This window comes from Oncorhynchus mykiss, chromosome 19, assembly GCF_057628025.1.
Source record: "Oncorhynchus mykiss isolate SJ-2025 chromosome 19, ASM5762802v1, whole genome shotgun sequence".
Classification (NCBI taxonomy): Eukaryota; Metazoa; Chordata; class Actinopteri; order Salmoniformes; family Salmonidae; genus Oncorhynchus; species Oncorhynchus mykiss.
In genome coordinates, this window is record NC_143040.1 from 21,679,143 (window position 1) to 21,705,590 (window position 26,448).

Consider the following 26,448-nt stretch of genomic DNA (forward strand, 5'->3'; position numbering starts at 1 on the left):
CAGGTTGGGTAATTCAGCTTTTACACTCTGAGCCAACATGTAATGACGTGTTTAAAGCCCCCATGCAGTCTTTTTGTAATTTTGTTTTTAAATAATCACTCTATATCTAATAAATTACTGTGTGTGTGTATTTAGTGAAAATAACTATTTCCCTGAATCACCTTTGACACTTGAAATGCTCAGTCTGATCGTGTGGGCATCAGGAAACAAATACAAATATATTTACATACATAGCCCTGATTGGCTGATAGGATGGTCTAGAACCCACCCCCATAACCAGATAAACAGTCATTGGTCTATTATAATCATGATATGGGCCAAAAGTTAGGTCTCACCTGAACAGGTTGAAATTCCAGGCATTGTTTCCAAACAGCTCTTACACAAAAATGGCCTTAATCATAATTTTCACAATTTCAGAGTGTTATTTTTACCTCACAGTGTGGAAATATAATACACAAACATGAAAATATGTTTTTACTCAACTGCCCCTTTTAAGGCGTGGTTGTGGCTGTGCGTGACATTGCACACCATCACAAAAGGAAACATCATGGACCATATTAGGATATGTAACCTTCTTCTTGAACAAATTCATTCAACACCCTGATACACGGAAATACCATATTATCACATGCACTTTAGTCATTGTATAGTTTGTATTTAACAGTGTGATGAATACATCATGCGTACATGCCATTCTGAGGAAACAGCTACGCGCGTCATTTGATCACAATGTGAGTTTTGAACAGGAGAGGGAACATCCTGTCTAATTCACAGCGGTTGGGAGGTAGATGTAAATATAGGGTTATGACCGGTGGTGTTAACTTAATGATGTGATTTAAACTATAAAGTTCGTACCCAGCTCCTAGTCAATGTAGCCACCCTATCATTACATATGGCCTAGAAGCCCAACAACAGCAGAGAGAACAGAGAACATTCACACACACACACATACACACACACTCCATCACTATACCATTCCACCCATCTCTCCATTTAATAAGGACCTATGACATAATTAGGCAGACACATTATTGTACTTAGCATGGGTGTGTTGTATTGTATCTGAGGCCATCACCCCCCCCCCCCCCCCCCCCCCTTCCGCTCAGCATCAGCCACAGGACGTAGGCATTGGTGGGAAGACTCGGCATGAGGTATATTGAGTCGCCAGCAGTGTTTAGTAGACACTGGACATAAAGCAGGAGTTTGGTGGAGAGGAGAATTGCCGTCTACGGAATTGTTCATCTTTTCACAGTTGTTGGGGTCTGTGAATATACGGGACAAGAATGGCCTCAGAGTGATATTGTAACAATTGTAAAGGTCACCAGGTTACAGCTAGCTTATTAGATAAACGGTCAGATATTACAAATAAACCCTGACTAGTGCTGTCATACGGCAACTTGAATCCTAAAGAAATAGAAGAGTATATGCTGAAATATGTCAAGTCTATGTTAATTGCAGACTACAATAAACAACAGTCAACTATACTGTATGCAACACAATGACATACCACACAACACAATTACAGACCACTCAATGATATTAGAAAATGTACAGCTTAATTTAAACTTCTAACCTGTATAGTTGGAGAGGTCTTCCCTCTGGTAAGGTTGTAATGGCAGTGGAGAGTTTCCGAATTTTGCATAAATACAGCAGGTAAAGTCTGTCTGAATTATGCATATTAGTAGGTAAAGTTAGCGGTCGATGTTCCTTCCTTGGTCATACGTGGGCTCTATCCCAAAATGGCACACCCTATTCCCTACATAGTGCAGTACTTTTGACCAAGACCCATAGGTTAATGCACTATATAGGGAATAGGGTGCCATTTGGGACTCAACCTTATAATGCACGTCTGAATTTGCATGATCAGCTACATTTGCATTTGGGAGTTATGTTTCAGAACCATGATGTAACTAGACAAATCTGAGGGGGGTGGACGGTGGACGTTGTTGAACATGGTTGAAACACAATTCAGCAGGAGGAAGGAGCATTTCACATACCCGGGTTTGACATGTCAGGTCTGAGATTCACATCTTGAAGATACTATATATAATCCATGTATACCAGTGGAGGCTGCTGAGGGGAGGACGGCTTATAATATTGGCTGGAATGGAGACAATGGAATGGTATCAACCACATGGAAACCACGTGTTAGATGTGTTTGATACCATTCCAATGACTCCACTCCATTCCATTGACTCCATATACTGTACATACAAACATAAATTACCGTTCAAAAGTTTGGAGTCACTTAAAATTGTCTTTGTTTTTGAAAGAAATGCACATTTTTTTGTCCATTAAAATAACATCAAATTGATCAGAAATACATTGTAGACATTGCTAATGTTGTAAATGACTATTGTAGCTGGAAACGGCTGATTTTTTATGGAATATCAACATAGGCATACAGAGGCCCATTATAAGGCCAGCATCCCGGAGTCGCCTCTTCACTGTTGACGTTGAGACTGGTGTTTTGTGGGTACTGTTTAATGAAGCTGCCAGTTGAGGACTTGTGAGGTGTCTGTTTCTCAAACTAGACACTCTAATGTATTTGTCCTCTTGTTCAGTTGTGCACCGGGGCCTTCCACTCCTCTTTCTATTCTGGTTAGAGCCAGTTTGCTCTGTTTTGTGAAGGGAGTAATACACAGCATTGTACGAGATCTTCAGTTTCTTGGCAATTTCTCACATGAAATAGCCTTCATTTCTGAGAACAAGCATAGACTGACGAGTTTCAGAAGAAAGTTCTTTGTTTCTGGAGATTTTGAGCCTGTAATCGAACCCATAAATGCTGATGTTCCAGATACTCAACTAGTCTAAAGGCCAGTTTTATTGCTTGTTTAATCAGAACAACAGTTTTCAGCTGTGATAACATATTTGCAAAAGGGTTTTCTAATGATCAATTAGCCTTTTAAAATTATAAACTTGGATTAGCTAACACAACGTGCCATTGGAACAGGAGTGATGGTTGCTGGCCTCTGTACGCCTACGTAGATATTCCATTAAAAATCAGCTGTTTCCAGCTACAGTAGGCATTTACAACATTAACAATGTCTACACTATATTTCTGATCAATATGATGTTATTTTAATGGATAAAAAAATTGCATTTCTTTCAATAACAAGGGCATTTCTAAGTGACCCCGAACTTTGAACGGCAGTGTAGATATATACATAACCAGTCAAAGGTTTGGATTCACCTACTCATTCAAGGGTTTTTCATAATTTCTTAAATTGTAAAATAATAGTGAAGACATCAAAACTATGAAATAACACATATGGAATCATGTAGTAACCAAAAAAGTGTTAAACAAATAAAAATATTTTTTATATTTGAGAGTAGCCACCCTTTGCCTTGATGACAGCTTTGCACACGCTTGGCATTCTCTCAACCAGCTTCATGAGGTAGTCACCTGGAATGCATTTAAACTAACAGGTGTGCCTTGTTAAATGTTAATTTGTGGAATTTATTTCCTTCTTAATGCATTTGAGCCAATCAGTCGTGTTGTGACAAAGTAGGTTTGGTAAACAAAGGCTGGCTACATTGAAGAATCTAAAACAAATGTGTTTACATTTTTTTAGTTACTACATGATTCCATATGTGTTATTTAATAGTTTTGATGTCTTGACTATTATTCTACAATGTAGAAAATGGTAAAAATAAAGAAAAACCCTTGAATGAGTAGGTGTGTCCAAACTTTTGACCCGTACTCTATATTATGGTGGTACCAATCCTTCCACCTTGCTGAGTATATCATTTCACAATGGGTGTGATACATTATGTATACAATGAGCAGACAAATCATTAAGAACACCTTCCTAATATTGAGTTGCCCACAGAACAGCATCAATTCATCGGGGCATGGACACTACAAGGTGTCGAAATTATTCCACAGGGATACTGGCCCATGTTGACTCCAATGCTTCCCACAGTTGTGTCAAGTTGGCTGGATGTCCTTTGGGTGGTGGCCCATTCTTGATACACACGGGAAACGGTTGAGTGTGAAAAACCCAGCAGCGTTGCATTTCTCGACAAACTCAAACCGGTGCGCCTGACACCTACTACCATACCCTGTTCAAAGGCACTTGAATCTTTGGTCATGCCCATTCACCCACTGAATGGCACACATGCACAATCAATGTCTCAGTTTGAATGAGGTAACCAGTCCTGAGGAATTCTTATTTTCTCTAACGCTCCTCCTTTGATGAGGTTTGTATCAGGCATCTTCCTTCACCTCCTGTGACCCATATCAAATGTGTGCCGCTCGCTCTCTCCACCCCTCTCTTTTCCTGGTCGTAGAATCTCTCGGAAAGCCTGTTTGGTAAACAAGTTAACACAGACCGCAGCTGATAGCAGGAGGGCGGGGGAGGGGGTGATATCCAGATGTGAATTCCTGTCACGCATACATCCTGGAATTAACTAAAAGTAGCAAAGGATAAAAAATAAAAAAAACTGTCTGTCTGTCTACATGCAGGACTTACATAGCTCCTTGTCACAGTTTCTCCTCTCGTCAAAGCCTGTTTTACTGCATGGTAGTGGAGGTGAGGTGGACACTCCCAACGGCAACATACTTAGCCCAACGGCAATATGCTCAGCTAGGTAGCGTGCTGACAACTCCCCAGCCCTCAAGAGTCCTCTTTCTGCCAGCTAAACCTGCATTACTGTGTTACAGATACTGTGTTATGTACATAGTCATGTAACAAGTGAAGGAGAAGAGGAAAGGAGTCAAAGTTTATTGCCTGACAGAGAACAAAAATACAATTTTCACATATTCTATGATATTAAAGCATGCTATTGTATCATAAATAAACTTCAGTTATTTGGTAAAATTGTAAACACATACTGTGCTTTGTGATAAAACGTCCATTTCATAATTGGGTAATAAGAATTTTCTCTTAGCTGACTTGCCTAGTTAAATAAATAAAATAAAATAAATACAGCAGTCAATTTGTACCAAGTCTCTCATACTAGTCAAATCAACTGGAGGATTCTATGATGAGGGAAACAAGTCTCTCATACTAGTCAAATCAACTGGAGGATTCTATGATGAGGGAAACAAGTCTCTCATACTAGTCAAATCAACTGGAGGATTCTATGATGAGGGAAACAAGTCTCTCATACTAGTCAAATCAACTGGAGGATTCTATGATGAGGGAAACAAGTCTCTCATACTAGTCAAATCAACTGGAGGATTCTATGATGAGGGAAACAAGTCTCTCATACTAGTCAAATCAACTGGAGGATTCTATGATGAGGGAAACAAGTCTCTCATACTAGTCAAATCAACTGGAGGATTCTATGATGAGGGAAACCCGAAAACTAAACCCTCTTTGTCTACCTTTGTTCACACCTATTAAGTAAGACTACTGGAATCTTGGTTACATCCATCATAGGCATACAAATAGAGGTCCCATTAAATTACTATTCTAATTCCTAATTCAATGGGCCTACATTTCTACCAATTCCATAGACACATGGGTCTACTTTCTGAATGACTCCATACTCCGACCACTTTAAGTTCCTTTGTCTGGGTGGGTGACAGAAGTCCGACGGTATTCCGTGTTGTTCCTCTCAAGCGGACAGGGGCTCGTAGGTGTGGAAGTGGATCCCTTTAGAGCAGGTGATCTTCATCACGGCGCCGTTTAGACCGGTATCAGTTATCAGGCGCAACACTCCCTCTGCGATCAGCGACGGTCTGGGGATAGAGATGGAGAGGTGGAGAGAAAACAGGGTCGTGTTAGGTAGGGAACACAGTGTCCAGATAGTTCCTCCCTGGTTCATTCGGTTGTCTTCCGCCTGGTGTTTAATGAACACGACCCGAGAAAGAGAGAGGCCATGGCCATACATTCTCTTTCAATTCCTAAAGTTTTTTGGGGATTGAATTGGACTAGTTAACAAAGAATAGCTAGCAAAATGCCCTCGTGATTATATCAGAGAATTCCTGAAACATGATGTAACTTAATTCAACAATTTCCTGGCTGAAAGAGATACAAGATCAACATTTAAAAAGGCCTCTTTTTGACGCTGTAGCCAACAAATTTATCAAATCGCCTTGCCCCAGGCCAAACAGCTTGGACAAGGTATTGCGAAATACTGTACTTTAAAAGCAGCTGAGCTGGTAGATGTAAGCATTCAAGACTGAAGTGCATTCTGATATAAATAACAAAACTTGGCCTGCATATGATTTTAAGTGCATCTTATCTCAAACACACTGTATTTCTCAATATTTGTCTTTGCGTGTTACGGATGCATATCGTAGCAAACCTAATCATTTCAAACAAATGTTGACAGTTAGTCAAGTCTTTCCTCAGAATACCCCTCAACGTTTGTATCTGTATATCTCTACCGCCGTTTGCTTCTGAAGTAGAAAACCTTATCTGATGTCGTCCAAAGCACTCAAAACACAGTGACATAGAGAGGGGACAAGACACAACCACACCAGGAAGCTTCCAAGTCCCCCTCTCTCCTCTCTCCAGATAAGACAGGGAAACTGAGGAGGGATAACAACCTCCACGGCCTCCCACACATACTATGTGGAGGGAGGATTTAAGGAGGAAATGGACACTGATTAGGGAGGCTTTGCTACTCCAGATACTGTATTACTTGATGTCGTAGAATGGAGTTAGTATTTGGGTGGTTTCGCGGGGCCATGTGGGGAGGGTAAGCTGATTCTAGGTCTGTGTTGACTTGTTTAGGTATAAATAACACTTGCATACATTCATCTGAAGCAGTATCCTATATACACCACATAGGTTTACTGTAAATCTGAGTTATAAAGAACATTGATAGGTAATGAGTGTAAAAGGAGGGAAACGAGGCAACTTCTACACAACATGTATAGGAACTCACTGAAGCACCCCGAACTTGTGCACGCTCCTCTTTAAGTCGTCCTTGAACTTGTCAAACTTGCCCATGTTGTCCTCGTGTTCCACGGAGCGCAGGAGTGGGGTGTCCACGAAGGCAGGGCACAGCGTGTTGATCCTCACACCATAGTTCTCCACCTCAGCCGCATCCTGCGTGGGGAGAGGATAGGAACACAGACGTGTCAGGGTGTGTGTGTGTGTGTGGTTGTGAAAGGAGCAACGTGCCAGTGTGTATGTGTTTGTTATGTGTGCGTGTGTGTGTGTGTGTGTGGTATGTGTGTGTGTGTGAGAAAGAGGAGCACAAACATGTCCGAACACGGTCAAGCGTAATCACCCAGGGCAAAGGAATGTGTCTAGGCCAGTGTTTTCCATGCCTTTCCTGGAGTACCCCCAGCCATTCCACATATCACATATTCTACTACGACATCTGATTCAACTGGTCAACTAATCATCAAGCCCTTCATTACTTAAATCAGGTGTACTGGTTTTGGATTACATACTGTATGTCTATTAAGGTAGTCCAAAGTTTAGTATTTGTTCCCATATTAATCGCTCACAATGACTACATCAACAATTATCCATAATCATGGTAATCATGGTAGCAGCCAAGTTAATGTAGAAGTGTTTAGAAACATATTCTCTTCTTATTTACAATAAAAGTGACTCCAAAATTATTGGGCACAAAAATAATCTGAAACACAAACCAACCAAAACAAAACAGTAAATGCATCCAACAAATATTTTGAGTCTCAAGCTTGATGTAGTCATTGCGTGTTAGGAATATGGGACCAAATACTAAATGTATATATTTTTTGCACTTTAACCCCTTTTCTACCGAATTTCGTGATATCTAATTGGTAGTTACAGTCTTGTCCCATCGCACTGCTTCTTGACACACTGCACACTTGTGAAGGTGGTAAATGACCTTTTAACTTATTCGATATAGGGGGCGCTCTTTTAATTTTTGGATGAAAAAACGTTCCCGTTTTAAACAAGATATTTTGTCACGAAAAGATGCTCGACTATGCATATAATTGACTATGCATAAACACTCTGACGTTTCCAAATCTGCAAAGATATTATCTGTGAGTGCCACAGAACTGATGCTACAGGCAAAACCAAGATGACATTTCAAACAGGAAATGCCCCAGATTTTGAATGCGCTGTGTTCCAATGTCTCCTTATATGGCTGTGAATGCGCCAGGAATGAGTTTACACGTTCTGTCGTTTCCCCAAGGTGTCTGCAGCATTGTGACGTATTTGTAGGCATATCATTGGAAGATTGACCATAAGAGACTACATTTACCAGGTGCTCGCTTGGTGTCCTCCGTTGAAATTATTGCGTAATCTCCACCTGCGTGTATTTTTCCATTTGATTCAGAGGAGAAACCCAACTGCCACGAATGACTTATCATCGAATAGATATGTGAAAAACACCTTGAGGATTGATTCTAAACAACGTTTGCCATGTTTCTGTCGATATTATGGAGTTAATTTGGAAAAAGTTGTAATGACTGAATTTTCTGTTTTTTTTCTTAGCCAAATGTGATGAACAAAACGGAGCGATTTCTCCTACACAAATAATCTTTTTGGAAAAACTGAACATTTGCTATGAAAACATCCGAAGTTCTTCAAAGGTAAATTATTTTATTTGAATGCTTTTCTTGTTTTTGTGAAAATGTTGCCTGCTGAATGCTAGGCTTAATGCTATGCTAGCTATCAATACTCTTACACAAATGCTTGTGTAGCTATGGTTGAAAAGCATATTTTGAAAATCTGAGATGACAGTGTTGTTAACAAAAGGCTAAGCTTGTGAGCCAATATATTTATTTCATTTCATTTGCGATTTTCATGAATAGTTAACGTTGCATTATGGTAATGAGCTTGAGGCTATGATTACGCTCCCGGATATGGGATTGCTCGACGCTAGAGGTTAATGGCATCAGACCGAGGCTCTGCATCTGTCCTCGTGCTCCTAGACCTTAGTGCTGCTTTGATACCATCGATCACCACATTCTTTTGGAGAGATTGGAAACCCAAATTGGTCTACACGGACAAGTTCTGGCCTGGTTTAGATATTATCTGTCGGAAAGATATCAGTTTGTCTCTGTGAATGGTTTGTCCTCTGACAAATCAACTGTAAATTTCGGTGTTCCTCAAGGTTCCGTTTTAGGACCACTATTGTTTTCACTATATATTTTACCTCTTGGGGATGTCATTCGAAAACATAATGTTAACTTTCACTGCTATGCGGATGACACACAGCTGTACATTTCAATGAAACATGGTGAAGCCCCAAAATTGCCCTCGCTAGAAGCATGTGTTTCAGACATAAGGAAGTGGATGGCTGCAAACCTTCTACTTTTAAACTCGGACAAAACAGAGATGCTTGTTCTAGGTCCCAAGAAACAAAGAGATCTTCTGCTGAATCTGACAATTAATCTTAATGGTTGTACAGTCGTCTCAAATAAAACTGTGAAGGACCTCGGCGTTACTCTGGACCCTGATCTCTCTTTTGAAGAACATATCAAGACCATTTCAAGGACCGCTTTTTTTCATTTACGTAACATTGCAAAAATCAGAAACTTTCTGTCCAAAAATGATGCAGAAAAATTAATCCATGCTTTTGTCACTTCTAGGTTAGACTACTGCAATGCTCTACTTTCCGGCTACCCGGATAAAGCACTAAATAAACTTCAGTTAGTGCTAAATACGGCTGCTAGAATCCTGACTAGAACCAAAAAATTTGATCACATTACTCCAGTGCTAGCCTCCCTACACTGGCTTCCTGTCAAAGCAAGGGCTGATTTCAAGGTTTTACTGCTAACCTACAAAGCATTACATGGGCTTGCTCCTACCTATCTCTCTGATTTGGTCCTGCCGTACATACCTACACGTACGCTACGGTCACAAGACGCAGGCCTCCTAATTGTCCCTAGAATTTCTAAGCAAACAGCTGGAGGCAGGGCTTTCTCCTATAGAGCTCCATTTTTATGGAATGGTCTGCCTACCCATGTCAGAGACGCAAACTCGGTCTCAACCTTTAAGTCCTTACTGAAGACTCATCTCTTCAGTGGGTCATATGATTGAGTGTAGTCTGGCCCAGGAGTGGGAAGGTGAACGGCTCTGGAGCAACGAACCGCCCTTGCTGTCTCTGCCTGGCCGGTTCCCCTCTTTCCACTGGGATTCTCTGCATCTAACCCTATTACAGGGGCTGAGTCACTGGCTTACTGGGGCTCTCTCATACTGTCCCTGGAGGGGGTGCGTCGCCTGAGTGGGTTGATTCACTGATGTGGTCATCCTGTCTGGGTTGGCGCCCCCCCTTGGGTTGTGCCATGGCGGAGATCTTTGTGGGCTATACTCAGCCTTGTCTCAGGATGGTAAGTTGGTGGTTGAAGATATCCCTCTAGTGGTGTGGGGGCTGTGCTTTGGCAAAGTGGGTGGGGTTATATCCTTCCTGTTTGGCCCTGTCCGGGGGTGTCCTCGGATGGGGCCACAGTGTCTCCTGACCCCTCCTGTCTCAGCCTCCAGTATTTATGCTGCAGTAGTTTATGTGTCGGGAGGCTAGGGTCAGTTTGTTATATCTGGAGTACTTCTTCTGTCCTATTCGGTGTCCTGTGTGAATTTAAGTGTGCTCTCTCTAATTCTCTCTTTCTCTCTTTCTCTCTCTCGGAGGACCTGAGCCCTAGGACCATGCCTCAGGACTACCTGACAGGATGACTCCTTGCTGTCCCCAGTCCACCTGGCCGTGCTGCTGCTCCAGTTTCAACTGTTCTGCCTTATTATTATTCGACCATGCTGGTCATTTATGAACATTTGAACATCTTGGCCATGTTCTGTTATAATCTCCACCCGGCACAGCCAGAAGAGGACTGGCCACCCCACATAGCCTGGTTCCTCTCTAGGTTTCTTCCTAGGTTTTGGCCTTTCTAGGGAGTTTTTCCTAGCCACCGTGCTTCTACACCTGCATTGCTTGCTGTTTGGGGTTTTAGGCTGGGTTTCTGTACAGCACTTTGAGATATCAGCTGATGTACGAAGGGCTATATAAATACATTTGATTTGATTTGCTCGCTTAACCCAGAAGCCAGCCGCACCAATGTGTCAAAGGAAACACCGTACAAATGGCGACCGTGCATGCGCCCGACACGCCACAAGGAGTCGCTAGAGCGCGATGGGACAAGGACATTCCTAGCCGGCCAAACCCTCCCCTAACCCAGACAATGCTAGGCCAATTGTGCGCCGTCTCATTGGTATCCCGGTTACGGCCGGCTGTGACCCAGTCTGGGATCAAACCCAGGTTTGTAGTGACTCAAGCACTGCGATCAAACCCAGGTTTGTTAAAACTCAAGCACTGCGACAAGCCAATTGGTAGGCTATACTTTTTACTGCTTTAATACACATAAGTGAATTTGACAGTCTGCACTTTAACCTCATAGTCATTGATTTAAAATCCAAACTTTTGGAGTGCAGAGCCAAAAGAAGAATAAAGTGTTTGACTGTCCCAATAATTACGGATGTATGTGGAATGGCTAGGTGTACCCGAGGAGAGGTTTGGGGGTGTATTAGAACTCACCGCTATGGCTCTGGAGAAGCCTATCACCCCGTGCTTTGTGGCCGTATACACTGGCTGGTAGGGGGAATGAAGGAAAGCTGAAAAAGAAAGAATAAAGAATAAAAAAAGAAAGAATAAACAAAGTTTACAGTCATGATAACTCACCAACATACTCCACATGGTACCCATTTAAATCTCAGGCGTTTTTCATTGACGGCGCGCTATAGTGTGTAAGCGCGCTATAGTGGAATCTACCGGTTTTTACTGAGATCTCATATCGCTTGCTAGAAATGAATGAGTACTGTAACTTATTCTCTATGCCTTTCCCGTCATGGAAAAACAGGATCCTCCAAGGCAAAATATTTATCCCTATTTCGCTTAATTCAAACATGAAAAAGCTGTGTGTTTGTGTGTGTTGGGCCGGCTGCCGAGTTCTGTTTAAACCAGAACAATCTCCAGAACCTTTTATGGATACATAAAACCTTAACCTTGTGAAGATCAATCATTAGTTTTCCCCTTTAAAAAGTATAGAGCCAGGGCAAACCTTAAGAGAAACCTGTTGTATGGAGTACTGCAGGGACCATTGTTTCTGAAACCTCGCAACACCTTTGTATAAGAGAACAGAGGTGAAATTAGATGGAAAAATCACTCTGGGAACATAGTCAAATCAAAGGGAATTGAGCTCAAAGAGAACGTTTAAATGCATTCTTTAAAAAATGTGTACTAAGTAGAACCATGTAGTGTTCTTCAGTTTTCCTGAACCCTTTTTGGTGCTAGGTAGAACCCTGTGCAGAGGGTCTACCATGTAGGGTTCTTCATAGAATACCTTGTATATGGTTCTACCAAGAACCATTTTATTATCTAAAGGTTATTCTTAGAACCCTCTATGAATGGTGCCACCAGCTTTAAAATCAAATTATTTATGAAAGATTTGTCTATCGTAAGGCCACTTGTTGACGGGCTTAATTAAACCCTAACACAGTGGTGTTAGGAAAACCTTGGTTTACAGGCCACGTCAGGCCTGCAAGTCACATTATGCTGGCTCGCAAAATGATGTGTAATTGCTATTGGAATCCAGTCAGAGTTACGATATCCAACAAGTGGAATGGTTTAAATCTGTGACGCTCGTCGTTGGAATGAGGTGAGGACCAAAGCGCAGCTTGGTAAGTGTTCATCTTGTTTTATTAAACCGAGAACACTAAACAAAATAACAAAGGCGAAACGAAACAAAACAGTTCTGAAAGGTGAAACAAAACACAGAACAGAAAATAATCACCCACGAAACACAAGTGGGAAAAGGCTACCTAAGTATGATTCTCAATCAGAGACAACTAACGACACCTGCCTCTGATTGAGAACCATACCAGGCCAAACGCAAAACACAACATAGAAAAAGGAACATAGACAACCCACCCAACTCACGCCCTGACCATACTAAAACAAAGACATAACAAAAGAACTAAGGTCAGAACGTGACAAAATCAACCGCAACCTGCATTGAAAAAGATTGCCAGGGTAGGGAAGATTAGATCCTTGACGTAGTCTCAGTATTCAAACTGGAACAACCATCTCAGTAACGAGTGCAATAAGTCCAACTACTAACAGATTGGTTTAGTTAAAAAAATAAATGTAATTGATCTTTGTGTAGCATAAAATGTATCAACCAATCAATGTACTGTACAGTTGTTGTCTGAAGTTTACATACACTTAGGTTGGAGTCATTAAAACTCATTTTTCAACCACACCACAAATTTCTTGTTAAGAAACTATAGTTTTGGCAAGTCGGTTAGGACATCTACTTTGTGCATGACACAAGTAATTTTTCCAACAATTGTTTTCAGACAGATTATTTCACTTATAATTCACTGTATCACAATTCCAGTGGGTCAGAAGTTTACATACACTAAATTGACTGTGCCTTTAAACAGCTTGGAAAATTCCAGAAAATTATGTAATGGCTTTAGAAGCTTCGGATAGGCTGATTGACAACATTTAAGTCAATTGGAGGTGTACCTGTGGATATATTTCAAGACCTACCTTCACACTCAGTGCCTCTTTGCTTGACATCATGGGAAAATAAAAATAAATCAGCCAAGACCTCAGAAAAAAAATGTGGACCTCCACAAGTCTGGTTCATCCTTGGGAGCAATTTACAAACGCCTGAAGGTACCACGTTCCTCTCTACAAACAATGGTACGCAAGTTTAAACACCATGGGACCATGCAGCCGTCATACTGATCAGGAAGGAGACGCGTTCTGTCTCCTAGAGATGAATGTACTTTGGTGTAAAAAGTGCAAATCAATCCCAGAACAACAGCAAAGGACCTTGTGAAGATGCTGGAGGAAACAGGTACAAAATTATCTATATCCACAGTAAAACGAGTCCTATATCGATATAACCTGAAAGGCCGCTCAGCAAGGAAGAAGCCACTGCTCCAAAATCGGCATAAAAAAGCCAGATTATGGTTTGCAACTGCACATGGGTACAAAGATCATACTTTTTGGAGAAATATCCTCTGGTCTGATGAAACAAAAATAGAACTGTTTGGCCATAATGACCATCGTTATGTTTGGAGGAAAAAGGGGGAGGCTTGCAAGCCGAATAACACCACTCCAACTGTGAAGCACGGGGTGGCAGCATCATGTTGTGGGGGTGCTTTGCTGCAGGAGGGACTGGTACATTCACAAAATAGATGGCATCATGAGGTAAGAAAATGATGTGGATATATTGAAGTAACATCTCAAGACATCAGTCAGGAAGTTAAAGCTTGGTCACAAATGGGTCTTCCAAATGGACAATAACCCCAAGCATACTTCCAAAGTTGTGGCAAAATGGCTTAAGGACAATAAAGTCAAGGTATTGGATTGGCCATCACAAAGCCCTGACCTCAATCCAAATCCTAAAAAATGTGTGGGCAGAACTGAAAAAGCATGTGCGAGCAAGGAGGCCTATAAACCCGACTCAGTTACACCAGCTCTATCAGGAGGAATGGGCCAAAATTCACCCAACGTATTGTGGGAAGCTTGTGGAAGGCTACCAGAAACGTTTGACCAAAGTTAAACAAGTTTAAAGGTAATATTACCAAATACTAATTGAGTGTATGTAAACTTCGGACCCACTGGGAATGTGATGAAAGAAATAAAAGCTGAAATGAATCATTCTCTCTACTATTATTCTGAAATTTCACATTCTTAAAATGAAGTGGTGATTCTAACTGACCTAGGACTTTTTACTAGGATTAAATGTCAGGAATTGTGAAGAACTGAGTTTAAATGTATTTGGCTAAGGTGTATGTAAACTTCCGACCTCTACTGTATATGCAAAAACACATTAAAACAAACACTTCTGAAAATCACCCTGCATTAGAGCATGCTGGGAAATATGATATATGGTTGAACATAGAACCCTTCTTGCCTTCCAAAGAATCATCAAAAAAAACTTTCTTCCAAAAAGGATTCTTCCGATCAAAATAGTAGCACCAGATCAGTCCACAAAAAAATAAAATAATCTAAGAGTGTGTTAAAATGAGTTTAACTATGAGAACTCCCAAACTACCCATGTGTTCCCGCTGAATTTCAGTCCTGTAGGAGAGGGCATAAATATGGTAGCTGGAATTGTATAGGAAACATTGTATGAAGTCTTGACTTCAAATCTTATTGCCACTTCAGCTAAAAACAAGGAGGAAAGGGATCTATAGGAGCCACAGGTTTCCTGCTGGGACACACAGGAAGCAAAGTATGTGCAATAACATGACAATATGGGGTCATTTATCATAAAACACAACCAACCATTATCTTGCAGTTTCAGGCATACTTGTACTTCCCCTTATGCCTAAGCAGCTCGAACGGAGTGCTGACATAAAACGTCAGACTGCTCTTCCCTTATTTGGAACTACAGTGAACAATACACTGACTGTCTTAATTGGTTATTACAGTATAATACTGAACCAAATGCTTTCACCTTTTACCCGTGTGGGAATTGGCCTATATGGATAGGGGCTAAATTGAAATGTTTCTTACAGAAAAAGTACGGAAATGCATAACCATTTTAGAAATTGATAGGGAACAGTTTGGATGTAATCGGAAAATGATTCGACCAAATGTGAGTACACAACAGTTCACATGACACAAGACTGAATCCAAACATTACACTGTTGACGTTATGTGCATTTTACATTTAGTGTACTTTGCCACTTGTTGAAAACTAAATCTGAAAATACTCTGGGTACATTCATTAACATGATAAGATTATTCCTGGAAAATGTGGGGTGGTTGCAACATAAGACAAACATTACAAAGGTTTGAGTGAGAAGATTAACTGGTCTCCAACCTCTCCAAAGTGTGCACAGTTCCTAAGCAATTTCAGTGCACTTTTATGACTCAAAAGAAAAGTCTTCAACTATAAAAGGTACCTTTGTGAGCTCTCCTAGCTGTACCATTGAGGAACAAGCTCACTTGTCGTTGTTTAGTTTGGAACACAGCCCTGTATCCCCGCCATAACACAATTGGGTGATTCTGCAACTTCGGGTACTTTGGCCATGCAAGATTTCAGAAATTAAAACATATTGAAAAACCATTTTACCAGTATTATAATTGTCTTTGATTTGTCTAGAAATAATATCTGATAATCTCTGTGATCGTACTATTCAGGAATGTATATATTTTAGTAATTTTTCTCAGACAGCCATTGACAAATGTTATTAAACATCAATTTTAGTTGAAAATGAAATATCATACAATTAATTTATCATTCATTTATGAGTAAAGTGAAACTGTATAATTTGTGGTATACCCAACACAGGTGTGGAAGGTCACCTGCTTGTGAGGACCACCAAAGTGAACTGCCTGGATTTCACTGGTGTATTTACACAGGTAGTTCTCTTAGGGGCGCAACTTTGGTTTTAGAAGTGTGGGGGGGGGGGGAATAAACACTCCAAACAGCCTACCCGACCACTCAGAGGCATCTGCATTGTCCTAAAGCACACTTGCCTCATTTTGTATCACATTCCAATGATAAATCTGGGGGGGGGGGCAAAAATGCAATTTCATAATGTGTCCCAGTGAAAGTTGCGCCTCTGAGTTCTCTTTCCGCAGATTCTCTTTTAATTCTCTCAGTTTGGAGTATCAGTGTCGAATGTTGTACACGTGTTTCCCCAACTTCTCTTTCAATCCTTTGGAGAAGTCCTCTAGTAGAATATGTGGTGTGCCACACACCTTTTCTTATACTGTCAAATGTACAGTGACCTTCTCCATGTTTCGCTCTTTGTTTTTCATTTTCTCTCTCTTCAGCTTTGTTTTTCCTCTCAAACCACCATGTCTGTTCACCAGCATCAAAGTCAGATGTTTGAAGCTCTTTTGCTTAGAAAAGAGAGCACTTTGTGTACGTGCACTCTTTCTTCAGGTTCTCACAGCACACAGACTAATTTAGGTTCTCATTGTTGCTGCAGCTGATCACTTTGTGATGCTGTAGTTTGTCCGCCATGAACTGGAGGTTGGCGTGGGATTTGCAGAGGCATGTGTCCCTATCCTGGACTGTTGGCTTGACAACCCAAAAAGGACATATTTTGCAGAATTCATAGTAGGACTATTAGTAGTAATATTTACCTAGATTTTTCTTCAACTTCTGGACATCACTTCCGGAACAACTGTCTGCTGCAGCCATGTGCTTCAGTGTCACAATACGTTTCCATGGTAACCAGGGCAAGGGCTAAACAGTGAAATTGAGGTATAAAATGCATCTGAAAAGTAGCTAAAATACTAGATAGAGAGGTGTTACAAAATCTGGGGTGATGGTACTGTGAACGTAACATATAAAGAAAAAAACATATTTTTAAAAATAAAATGACAAAAATTGAACTTCTATTCCTGAGGGCATAGAAGTTCCTGTAGTTGCAGAATCACCCAATTACTGTTGTTGTTTACGCAATCCAAAAATGGGCCATTATAAATCGCAATCAGGGTCAGGTGGGTATGATCTGAAAGCTTGTTCCACTGCCAACATAACTAGCTGTTATAAAATACGATCTTACAATGTTAGGCTTTCACAAGGAAATTCAGAAAAACAGATCGGAATTTAGGTGCATTCAGGTGCGTGTGATGCGGCAATTTTTTTTCACAATAAAAAAAAACAACAAAAAAAACAGAAGACCCCAGGATATGACGACATGTCATCTTGCAACTGTACATCAAACATAGTGATCATAAACGTTGATTTGGAAATGTGAATTGCACATTTGGACTCACAGGTGTTTGGCTTGCTTGTATGACATCAAAGCGGTTGTCGCGTTCTGACCTTAGTTCTGTTATTATATCTTTGTTTTAGTATGGTCAGGGCGTGAGTTGGGTGGGTTGTCTTATGTTCGTTTTTCTATCATTTGGGATTTCTGTGTTCGGCCTAGTATGGTTCTCAATCAGAGGCAGCTGTCAATCGTTGTCCCTGATTGAGAATCATACTTAGGGAGCCTGGTTTCACTTTTGAGTTGTGGGTGTTTATTTTCCATGTCAGTGTTTGTGCCACACGGGACTGTTTAGTTTGTGTCGTTTATTCACGTTTATTGTTTTGTATTTCAGTGTTCATTTTGATTAAACATAATGGACACTTCCGATCCTTCTCGCTACTCCTCCTCAGAAGAGGAGGACGAGAGCCTTTACAGCAGTATTTATTATAATCCTCAACATCTCATCTTTCAAAATACATCCAGTCCTCTTTTTTACAGCAGTTCCCATCACCTGGACAACAAATAAAATGGCAAAAGTTGACCAATTACTGGAAGGGATGGCAGCAACTTCTTGTTGTGAGTGGTGCTCAAGTTCAGAATGGCTGTCAATAAAAACCCATACAGCGCTGTGAAGCACAGGACCAGAACCCTTACTGAAACAGCCCCAAATCTGCCATTTTAAACTCGTATACAGCTACGAGTGTAAAGGGCTACCTAATTTACAATATATTTGACAAACTTTTTAACATATTTTTCCTGACTTTCCCAACTCACTCCGCTTGTTGTATAATCTGCAGTTCTGTCCAGTGTATCTTTGACTTGGTACTGTGTTGCTGTTGTTGTCCTTTTTAAATGTATACATCTCCTCGCCTGGGGCGTTTTATTCTCAGCAATGACATCATATATATTGTTGGGTATGTTCACCTCCAGAGTCTTGAATGATGCATAACAAAACACATCTAGTATGATTAATGACAGTCTATAATTACACTGTACGGTTTCTTGGGAGTTCTAGAGTCACACAACATGATAAAATCCCACACCACATACAAAATGCTAAGCTAGGGACCCTGGGACTAAACACCTCCCTCTGCGGCTGGGTCCTAGACTTCCTGACGGGAAGGTGGACTGCAGGAAGAGGAGGGCTGAGCACGCCCCCATTATCATTGACAGGGCAGTAGTATAGCAGGTCGAGAGCTTCACGTTCCTTGGTGTCCACATCACCAAACTGTCATGGTCCAGACAGACCGGGACAGTCATGAGGGGGGCACAACAATGCCTATTCTCCCTCAGGAGACTCAGGGGATTTGGCATAGATCCTCGAGGGGTTCTACAGTTGCACCATCGAGAGCATCCTGACTGGTTGCATTGTCGCCTGGTATGGAAACTGCTCGCCATTCGAACCGCAAGAGGGTGGTGCATGTGGCCCAGTACATTACTGGGGCCAAGTTTCCTGCCATCCAGGACCTCTATACCAGGCGGTGTCAGAGGAAGGCCCTAAAAATTGCCGAAAACTCCAGCCACCCTAGTCATAGACTGTTCTCTCTGCTACCACACGGCAAGCGGTACCAGAGTGTCAAGTCTAGGTCCAAAAGGCTTCTTAACAGCTTCTACCCCCAAGCCATAAGGCTGCTGAACAGCTAATTTCAAATCTCTATCTGCACTATTTGCATTTGAACCCCCCTTTTTTACGAGACTGCTACCTGCTGTTTATTATCTATGCATATCTATGCATATCTATGTACATATTACCTCAATTACCATGACTAACCTGTACCCCCGCACATGACTCAGTACCGGATCCCCCAGTATATAGCCTCGTTAGTTATTTTCTTGTATTACTTTTTTAAACTTTAGTTTATTTAGTTAATATTTTCTTAACTCTTAATTTTCTAAGAACTGCATTGTTGGTGAAGGGCTTGTAAGAAAGCCAACAAGTTCTATTCTACCCACAAAATACCACCTAGCACTCTGGTATCCTGCAAACCACCATCCCTTCTGTATCTTACACCCCGAGTTAAGTCTGGTGCACATGTTGTTAATGGTTGCCGATCATAAAAATACTTGTACATTGCTAGACATGTCTGCCTTGTCGACCTGGTAGCTACTGAGGTAAGACAGGTGGTCTCACAGACATCACAAATACAAATGTTCTCATCAGAATAGCCTGGTTTGAAATAGATGATAACGCATATTCCTGTATGCAGAATAATCCAGTTACTGCTGCTGTGGGGCGAGCCCAAAGGAAGGTGCTGATTTGAGGTGGGCTGTTCATTTCGATGGATACATGGAGTCGGGCCTTTGCTGACAAGTTTCTCAAATACCAGCCCTCGTATCAGGCTTGGACAGCATTGGATAAGTGCAACTTGGTGACAGTAGTATTTGACAGAATCGGCCACGTACATACGGTGAGTGGCCTTCAGATTGCAGGCGTGCCAAAGACTAGAGCAAAGCAACTGGCCGAAGTACTGCTCTGTTTCAGCTGTTATGGGGCAGCCTAGCTTTGTGGAGAAGGTGCTTTTTGTATCCTTAAAGTGCTCTTGTATCCAAGACCTTTAAAATAGTTTTGATCCTTTGTAATGTAATGTAGTGTTTGTGGATTCAAATAAAGTATTTAAAATGTGTATTTTCCTTCCCCCAAAAAGCTCCAAGATTATTGTCAACTGATACCCTTTGTACATTTCAGGTTAGGCTGCTCTTAACACACATCATGAAGAAGAGGATGAACCAAAACATTGATTTACATCAAACATACCGCAATCCAACATAGGAGCTGTCAGTCAGTCAGTTCGTCAATCAGTCAGCCATTGCACAACTTGCCAGTGAGGGAAGAAGCCTGTACACTGAACACTGCAGTGGGTCCACCTACATTCCAAAGTTCCTTGTCCCATTAGAGGCAGCTGCCATTTAAAGCGGGGCCTGTGAGCGCCTGCAGCTTTTGCTGCGGTCGTACATCAAGCAGCATCTTGCCAACCGTTTCTTCTCAATGGTAAAGAAAACAAACTGATGTCATGTCAGCGGTGTTTTGGCTTTGGGGCAGAGATAATGTGTGATGCTGTTGTCCACTGTAGCTAGCCTATCTAACAGTTCTATCGCTGTTACATAATCATGTTCAGAGTGATTAAAACCATATTGAGCATATTTATATATTTCCAGTGTTCTAGTTGTGACACCAAGGTGGGGGTTGGTCACTAGGGGTTGCTCATGGCGTTTTGGTTCACCCTATTCTTCATGATGTGTGGGGGTTGCTCATATCGGTTGATAGTGATTGACGCCAGACTGGAGGTACAAGGACACGCTGATTATTCACGGTTGTATTGATGTATTGATGACCTTCTGTGGACACCGATTCTGTAGCAGCTGACAAAGCCACTGCCTTGGTTTTGAACTGCTGTTGTCTGATTTAGAATATAAAGGGCCCTTCTCCAAGAGGCCAGTTAGAAATGATATCTGCTTCTGTGCTGGAGGTGTCTCCCTGTGTCTCTCTGTGTCTCCCTGTTGCAACTTGTAATAAACCAGCTTTTATTTTTTTTAACTAGGCAAGAAAAGTTTTCACACCTCTTAAGAACAAATTCTTATTTTCAATGATGGCCTAGGAACAGTGGGTTAACTGCCTGCTCAGGGGCAGAACGACAGATTTGTACCTTGTCAGCTTGGGGGTTTGAACTTGCAACCTTCCGGCTACTAGCCCAACGCTCTAACCACTAGGCTACCCTGCCGCCCCTATTTCTCAATTCTCTTTTCTTTAGTCCATCTGGAAATTCCGAAGAGGATGAGACACTAAGGTTTTCAGCCATGTTCGTTTAGCGAAGCTTCAGAATCAGCTCTCTGGAGGTGAGTCAATTGTGTTGACCCCTCTGTGGTGGAGACTTTTCTGGCTTCTCTCACCAAGGGGTATTTCTGAAATTTGATGAATGAGCCTCGTTGTCAATTAATGATCTTGGTTTTGTTGTAATCGAGTTGGTTAAAAGTCTGTGTGTGAAAGTCGCTCCTCCAGTCAGCTGTGTGGTTTGTGTGCTGCAAATCAATGAATTTGGGAAGGGTGTGCCTGGTTCGACCCGGTGGGGTTCCGAGTACGCGAGTGCTCTGTGAATATCGATAACAACCCATTTAAAACCTCAAGTGGCATCTGCCTCGGCAGTGTCGTCCTGGTGGGAAAAGTAACCAATCGGTTTCAAATACCACACAATTGGGAGAGCCCTCTGGTACCAGGGATTAGCAACATCTGAAATCGTTTAGATACTGTTAGCAAAGGATACAGTGCTACTGTTTGCAGGGTTGTTATTATGAACAAGTAGGGCATAACCTCTCGTGGGTAGAGCCTGTGTGGAGTGTTCGTTTGTTTGTTTGGTACGGTTGGTACCTCAGTTTGTGGTTGTGTCAGAGTGCGGGCCCGTTCACCGTAGGTGAACTATATGGTTCACTTTCATGTCTGGTCCATTACGGATCCTGTTGTCACGTTTTAGGTTGTTGGTTCACTTTTGTGACTGAATGTTCCTGAGTGGCCTAGTTTCAATTTTAACATAAATCTGCTTGATTTATGGCAAGACTTGAAATGGCTGTCTAGCAAAGATCAACAACCAACTTGAGAGAGCTTGAAGAATGTAAAAAAAAATAATGGGCAAATGTTGCACAATTCAGGTGTGCAAAGCTCTTGGAAATTTACCCAGAAAGGATCACAGCTGTAATCGCTGCCAAAGGTGATTCTAACATGTATTGTCAGAATCACCACATTGACAACAGAGTATTTACCACTTTGACATGAAAGTATTTTGTGTAGATCGTTGACCAAAAATGATAATTAAATCCATTTTAATCCCACTTTGTAACAACAAAATGTGGAAAAAATCAAGAGGTGTAAAAACTTTCTGAAGGCCCTGTATCGGAATCACCCACAGACATGGTTGGGGAATGTCTTGTTTTGGTTAGTAGCATGACTTTCACTTATCTGCTAGCGACAGCACTGAGGAATAGCATCTACAAGTAGCGTAATGATAGAATATGATGTTACCAGGTGCGCAGGGATGTGTTTACGCATCTATAAAATATTTGGATGATCTTGGACTCAGTACAACTACGTGGTTGTAAACTGGTTGAAATTATGTCATTTCAACCAGCTTTGCCTGTTGTGCTGGGACAACTTGAATCGGAAGCTTCTCTCTCTCCCTCTCGAAACTATTATGCAATGAGTAACGAACGAGGAACGAGAGAGAAAGAAATGAAAAAGAGAAAGAAGTTGCTGAGACAGGGAAAAAAAAAACTCAAAAACATCACAGAAAGAAATGGGGCGGCAGGTAGCCTAGCGGTTAGAGAGTTGGACTACTAACCGAAAGGTTGCGAGATTGAATCCCAGAGCTGACAAAGGTAAAAATCTGTTGTTCTGCCCATGAACAAGGCAGTTAACCCACTGTTCCTAGGCCATCATTGAAAATAAGAATGTGCTCTTAACTGACTTGCCTAGTTAAATAAAAAAATAAAAAAAATAAAAAAAATCTACCTCAGCAGGAGAATGATTAACCTCCAGTCTCCAGTTAGGACAGTCAACTCAGTCCTCAGTCCAAAGTTCAGTTGGAGTTTGAATTCCAGCCCAGGATCTAAACAACCTACAATGGAACTATTTCACAACTCTCTCTTTAGTTGCTCAGTGTATAAGTTTGGGGATTAGGTCCAAACAACCACAAAATCCTGTCATCCAACATCATCTATCATCCAACACAGCCACAGAACTATATTTCACCAGAACCCCATGATTGATGTCAACACACAGACAATGCATTTGAATGAGCCCAATGGCGTCATATGTCAGAGTCATGCGTCTCGCTTGTGATAAACATGTAGTCTTCATTACATTTAGATTTATGACATCTGGGAGATTCTTGGCCCACGGTTGTGAACTGAGCCAGGTGATATTTCCTCCTTCTCTCTGCAGGCAAACCTTAGGGAAACTAACTTGGAGTTGACTGTGCTATTGTTTACCATGCAGGGTCTCAAAAGTAGAGATGAGGGGATAGATATACACTGTCAATGTAAAGTGTGTGACTGAATAGAGTCACATGGAATATTTAGCAGAGAATCCACCTTGATACTAAACGGTTTGTGAATTGGCTGAGGGAGAATGGAGTTCAGGCATATCTGTGTCAAAGTGCAGACAGAGAGACAGAGAGAGACAGAGAGAGACAGAGAGAGACAGAGAGAGACAGTTAGTGATAAAAAGGGAGGGAGAGAGAAAGAGAGAGAAGAGAAAGAGAAAAGAGAGAGAGAGACAACATAAATCACCAAACAAAAAAGGAGCGATTCCCAAACCTTCCATAACAAAGCCATCACCTACAGAGAGATGAACCTGGAGAAGAGTCCTCTAAGCAAGCTGGTCCTGGGGCTCTGTTCACAAGCTGACCTCAGAAAGCCCCAGGACAGCAACACAATTAGACCCAACCAAATCATGAGGAAATAAAAAGATAATTACTTGACACATTGGAAAGAATTTACAAGCATTACGCTACACTAACATCTGCTAACCATGTGTATGTGACCAATAAAATGTGATTTGATTTGAATTAACAAAAAACCAGAGCAAACTAGAATGCTATTTGGCCCTAAACAGAGAGTACACTTGGGCAGAATACATGACCACTGTAACTGACACAAAATTAAGAAAAGCTTTGACTATGTACAGATTCAGTGAGCATATCCTTGCTATTGAGAAAGGCCGCCGTAGGCAGACATGGCTCTCAAGAGAAGACAGGCTATGTGTACAAAATGAGGTGGAAACTGAGCTGCACTTCCTAACCTCCTGCCAAATGTATGACCATATTAGAGAGGCATATTTCCCTCAGAGTACGCAGACCCACAAATTCCAAAACAAATCCAATTTTGATAAACTCCCATATCTATTGGGTGAAATACCACAGTGTGCCATCACAGCAGCAAGATTTGTGACCTGATGCCACAAGAAAAGGGCAACCAGTGAAGAACAAACACCATTGTAAATACAACCTATATTTACTTTCCCTTTTGTACTTTAACTATTTGCACATTGTTACAACACTGTATATAATATGACATTTAGAATGTCTCTGTTCCTTTGGAACGTTTGTGAGTGTAATGTTTCATTTTATATTTTCCATTTCACTTGATTTGGCAATGTTTCCCATACCAATAAACCTCTTTGAATTTAGAGAGCGAGAGAAAGAAAGAGAGAGAAAGAGAAAAGTCACCATCCTCCAGTTTATATACTGTTCTACTTTAATCAAACACAAGCAACTATGTTTTCAGCACTGATGTTTACATTCCAAAGGCCTGAGAACAGCCTCCCAACGATACAGTCTGTTTTCGGATCAAATGATTATAATTTCTTAGAGTTCGCACTGGAGATTTCAAGCACAACATTCTCCAGTTGTATTTACAACTGTTTTATTACTGAAACTTAATGTATTACCTATGTTATTGTCAAGTAGTATTTCAAAAAGCAGACCCAAGTGAGATTTAGTTAATTAATTATTTTATTTAACCTTTATTTAACTAGGCAAGTCAGTTGAGAACAAATTCTTATTTACAATAACGGCCTACCGGGGTTAACTGCCTTGTTCAGGGGCAGAACGACAGATTTGTACCTTGTCAGCTTGGGGATTCGATCCAGCAACCTTTTGGTTACTGGCCCAATGTTCTAGGCTACCTGCCGCCCCAAGTTGGGCCCCCCGGGAAAATCATTTTAGTGGCCCCTGTGATATAAACATTACGTATTTACCTGATTTATTTTATATTAATGGTTAACAATTAATATTTAACTAATAGTAAGATATTTCTGTCCTACTAATGCTGTGTTTTTATGGTCTCCACTCTAGTTCTCTGCAGCTAATCTGGGCATATGGTCACTAGAGATGGCTTGAGCTGACAAATGAGTTAAACACTGCATTACATAGACAGGAATGTGTTTTACTAGATATAGCTTAAGAGTATATCAATCTCTCATTGTCCCAAAATCCTCCTTGCATCTGGGAAACTAAGCCAGGGTGGGGTTAAGACAACAACCCCGTGCAGATAACGACCGGATGAACCCTTATGACGCCCCTTGGTTTGCATGGGCCATGACTAAGCATTCTGAACCAGCCATGACTAAGCATTCTTAGTGTCAGCTATATAAAGAACTCTGCATTTCTGTAAAGGTTTGGCTCTCAGGTTGACCAGTCTCATTATTGTAATAGTTAAATCGATATTGAATAAAGATGATAGTTTGAAGAAATGACAAAGTTTCTCTCACTTGATTAGAATATTCCACGACCCCCCCACTCGACAGCATAGATAACAACGTACGTTTGAAAGTACATTTCCTGCTATTCTACCATTTTTTCATGACTTATGCCATGTAAATAATATATGAGTGAGAGTGGCCAACAAAATCAATGGGGGCCACCTGGAGGTCAGGGGCCCTGGGCACGGCCCCAGCATTCCCGGTTGGTATTCGGCCATGATTACTACAAGTTTAGATAGCTGGCTAGACTAACTTACCAATCCATTTTTATTTTGCTGACATGGCTAATTGAGTGACTGTCAGTGACGGACATAACCAGAGACAAATTGCTGATGCATAGCCAAATTTCGAACTTGCACCTTATATATTCTACTACTCTAACCTTTAACACTAAGATGAGACCACGACTGAGTAAAAAAAACAACAAAAAAAAAACACAGACAGATCATTCTTTATGGGGGGAGCATAAGCTTATGTCACTTATGCCTGGAAATGGCCCTCCGCAGACCAATAGATACATAGATACAATTATGTTGAAATTAGACAAGAGCACTTGACTCAAGTCCACGAGTA

General features: G+C 41.2%; 1 protein-coding gene across 1 annotated transcript in view; it reads right to left on the reverse strand.

Moving 5' to 3' along the window:
- Nucleotides 1-4,703: 4,703 nt before the first annotated feature.
- LOC110497391 (15-hydroxyprostaglandin dehydrogenase [NAD(+)]) overlaps nt 4,704-26,448 on the reverse strand; it is a 31,688-nt gene continuing 9,943 nt past the window's right edge. The window contains exons 5-7 of the mRNA XM_021573474.3: nt 11,431-11,507; nt 6,844-7,007; nt 4,704-5,689 (exon numbers count right to left, since the gene is read on the reverse strand). Of these exons, the coding sequence (XP_021429149.1) occupies nt 5,566-5,689; nt 6,844-7,007; nt 11,431-11,507 (365 nt within the window). The 3' untranslated portion in view covers nt 4,704-5,565. The remainder of the gene's footprint in view (nt 5,690-6,843; nt 7,008-11,430; nt 11,508-26,448) is intronic.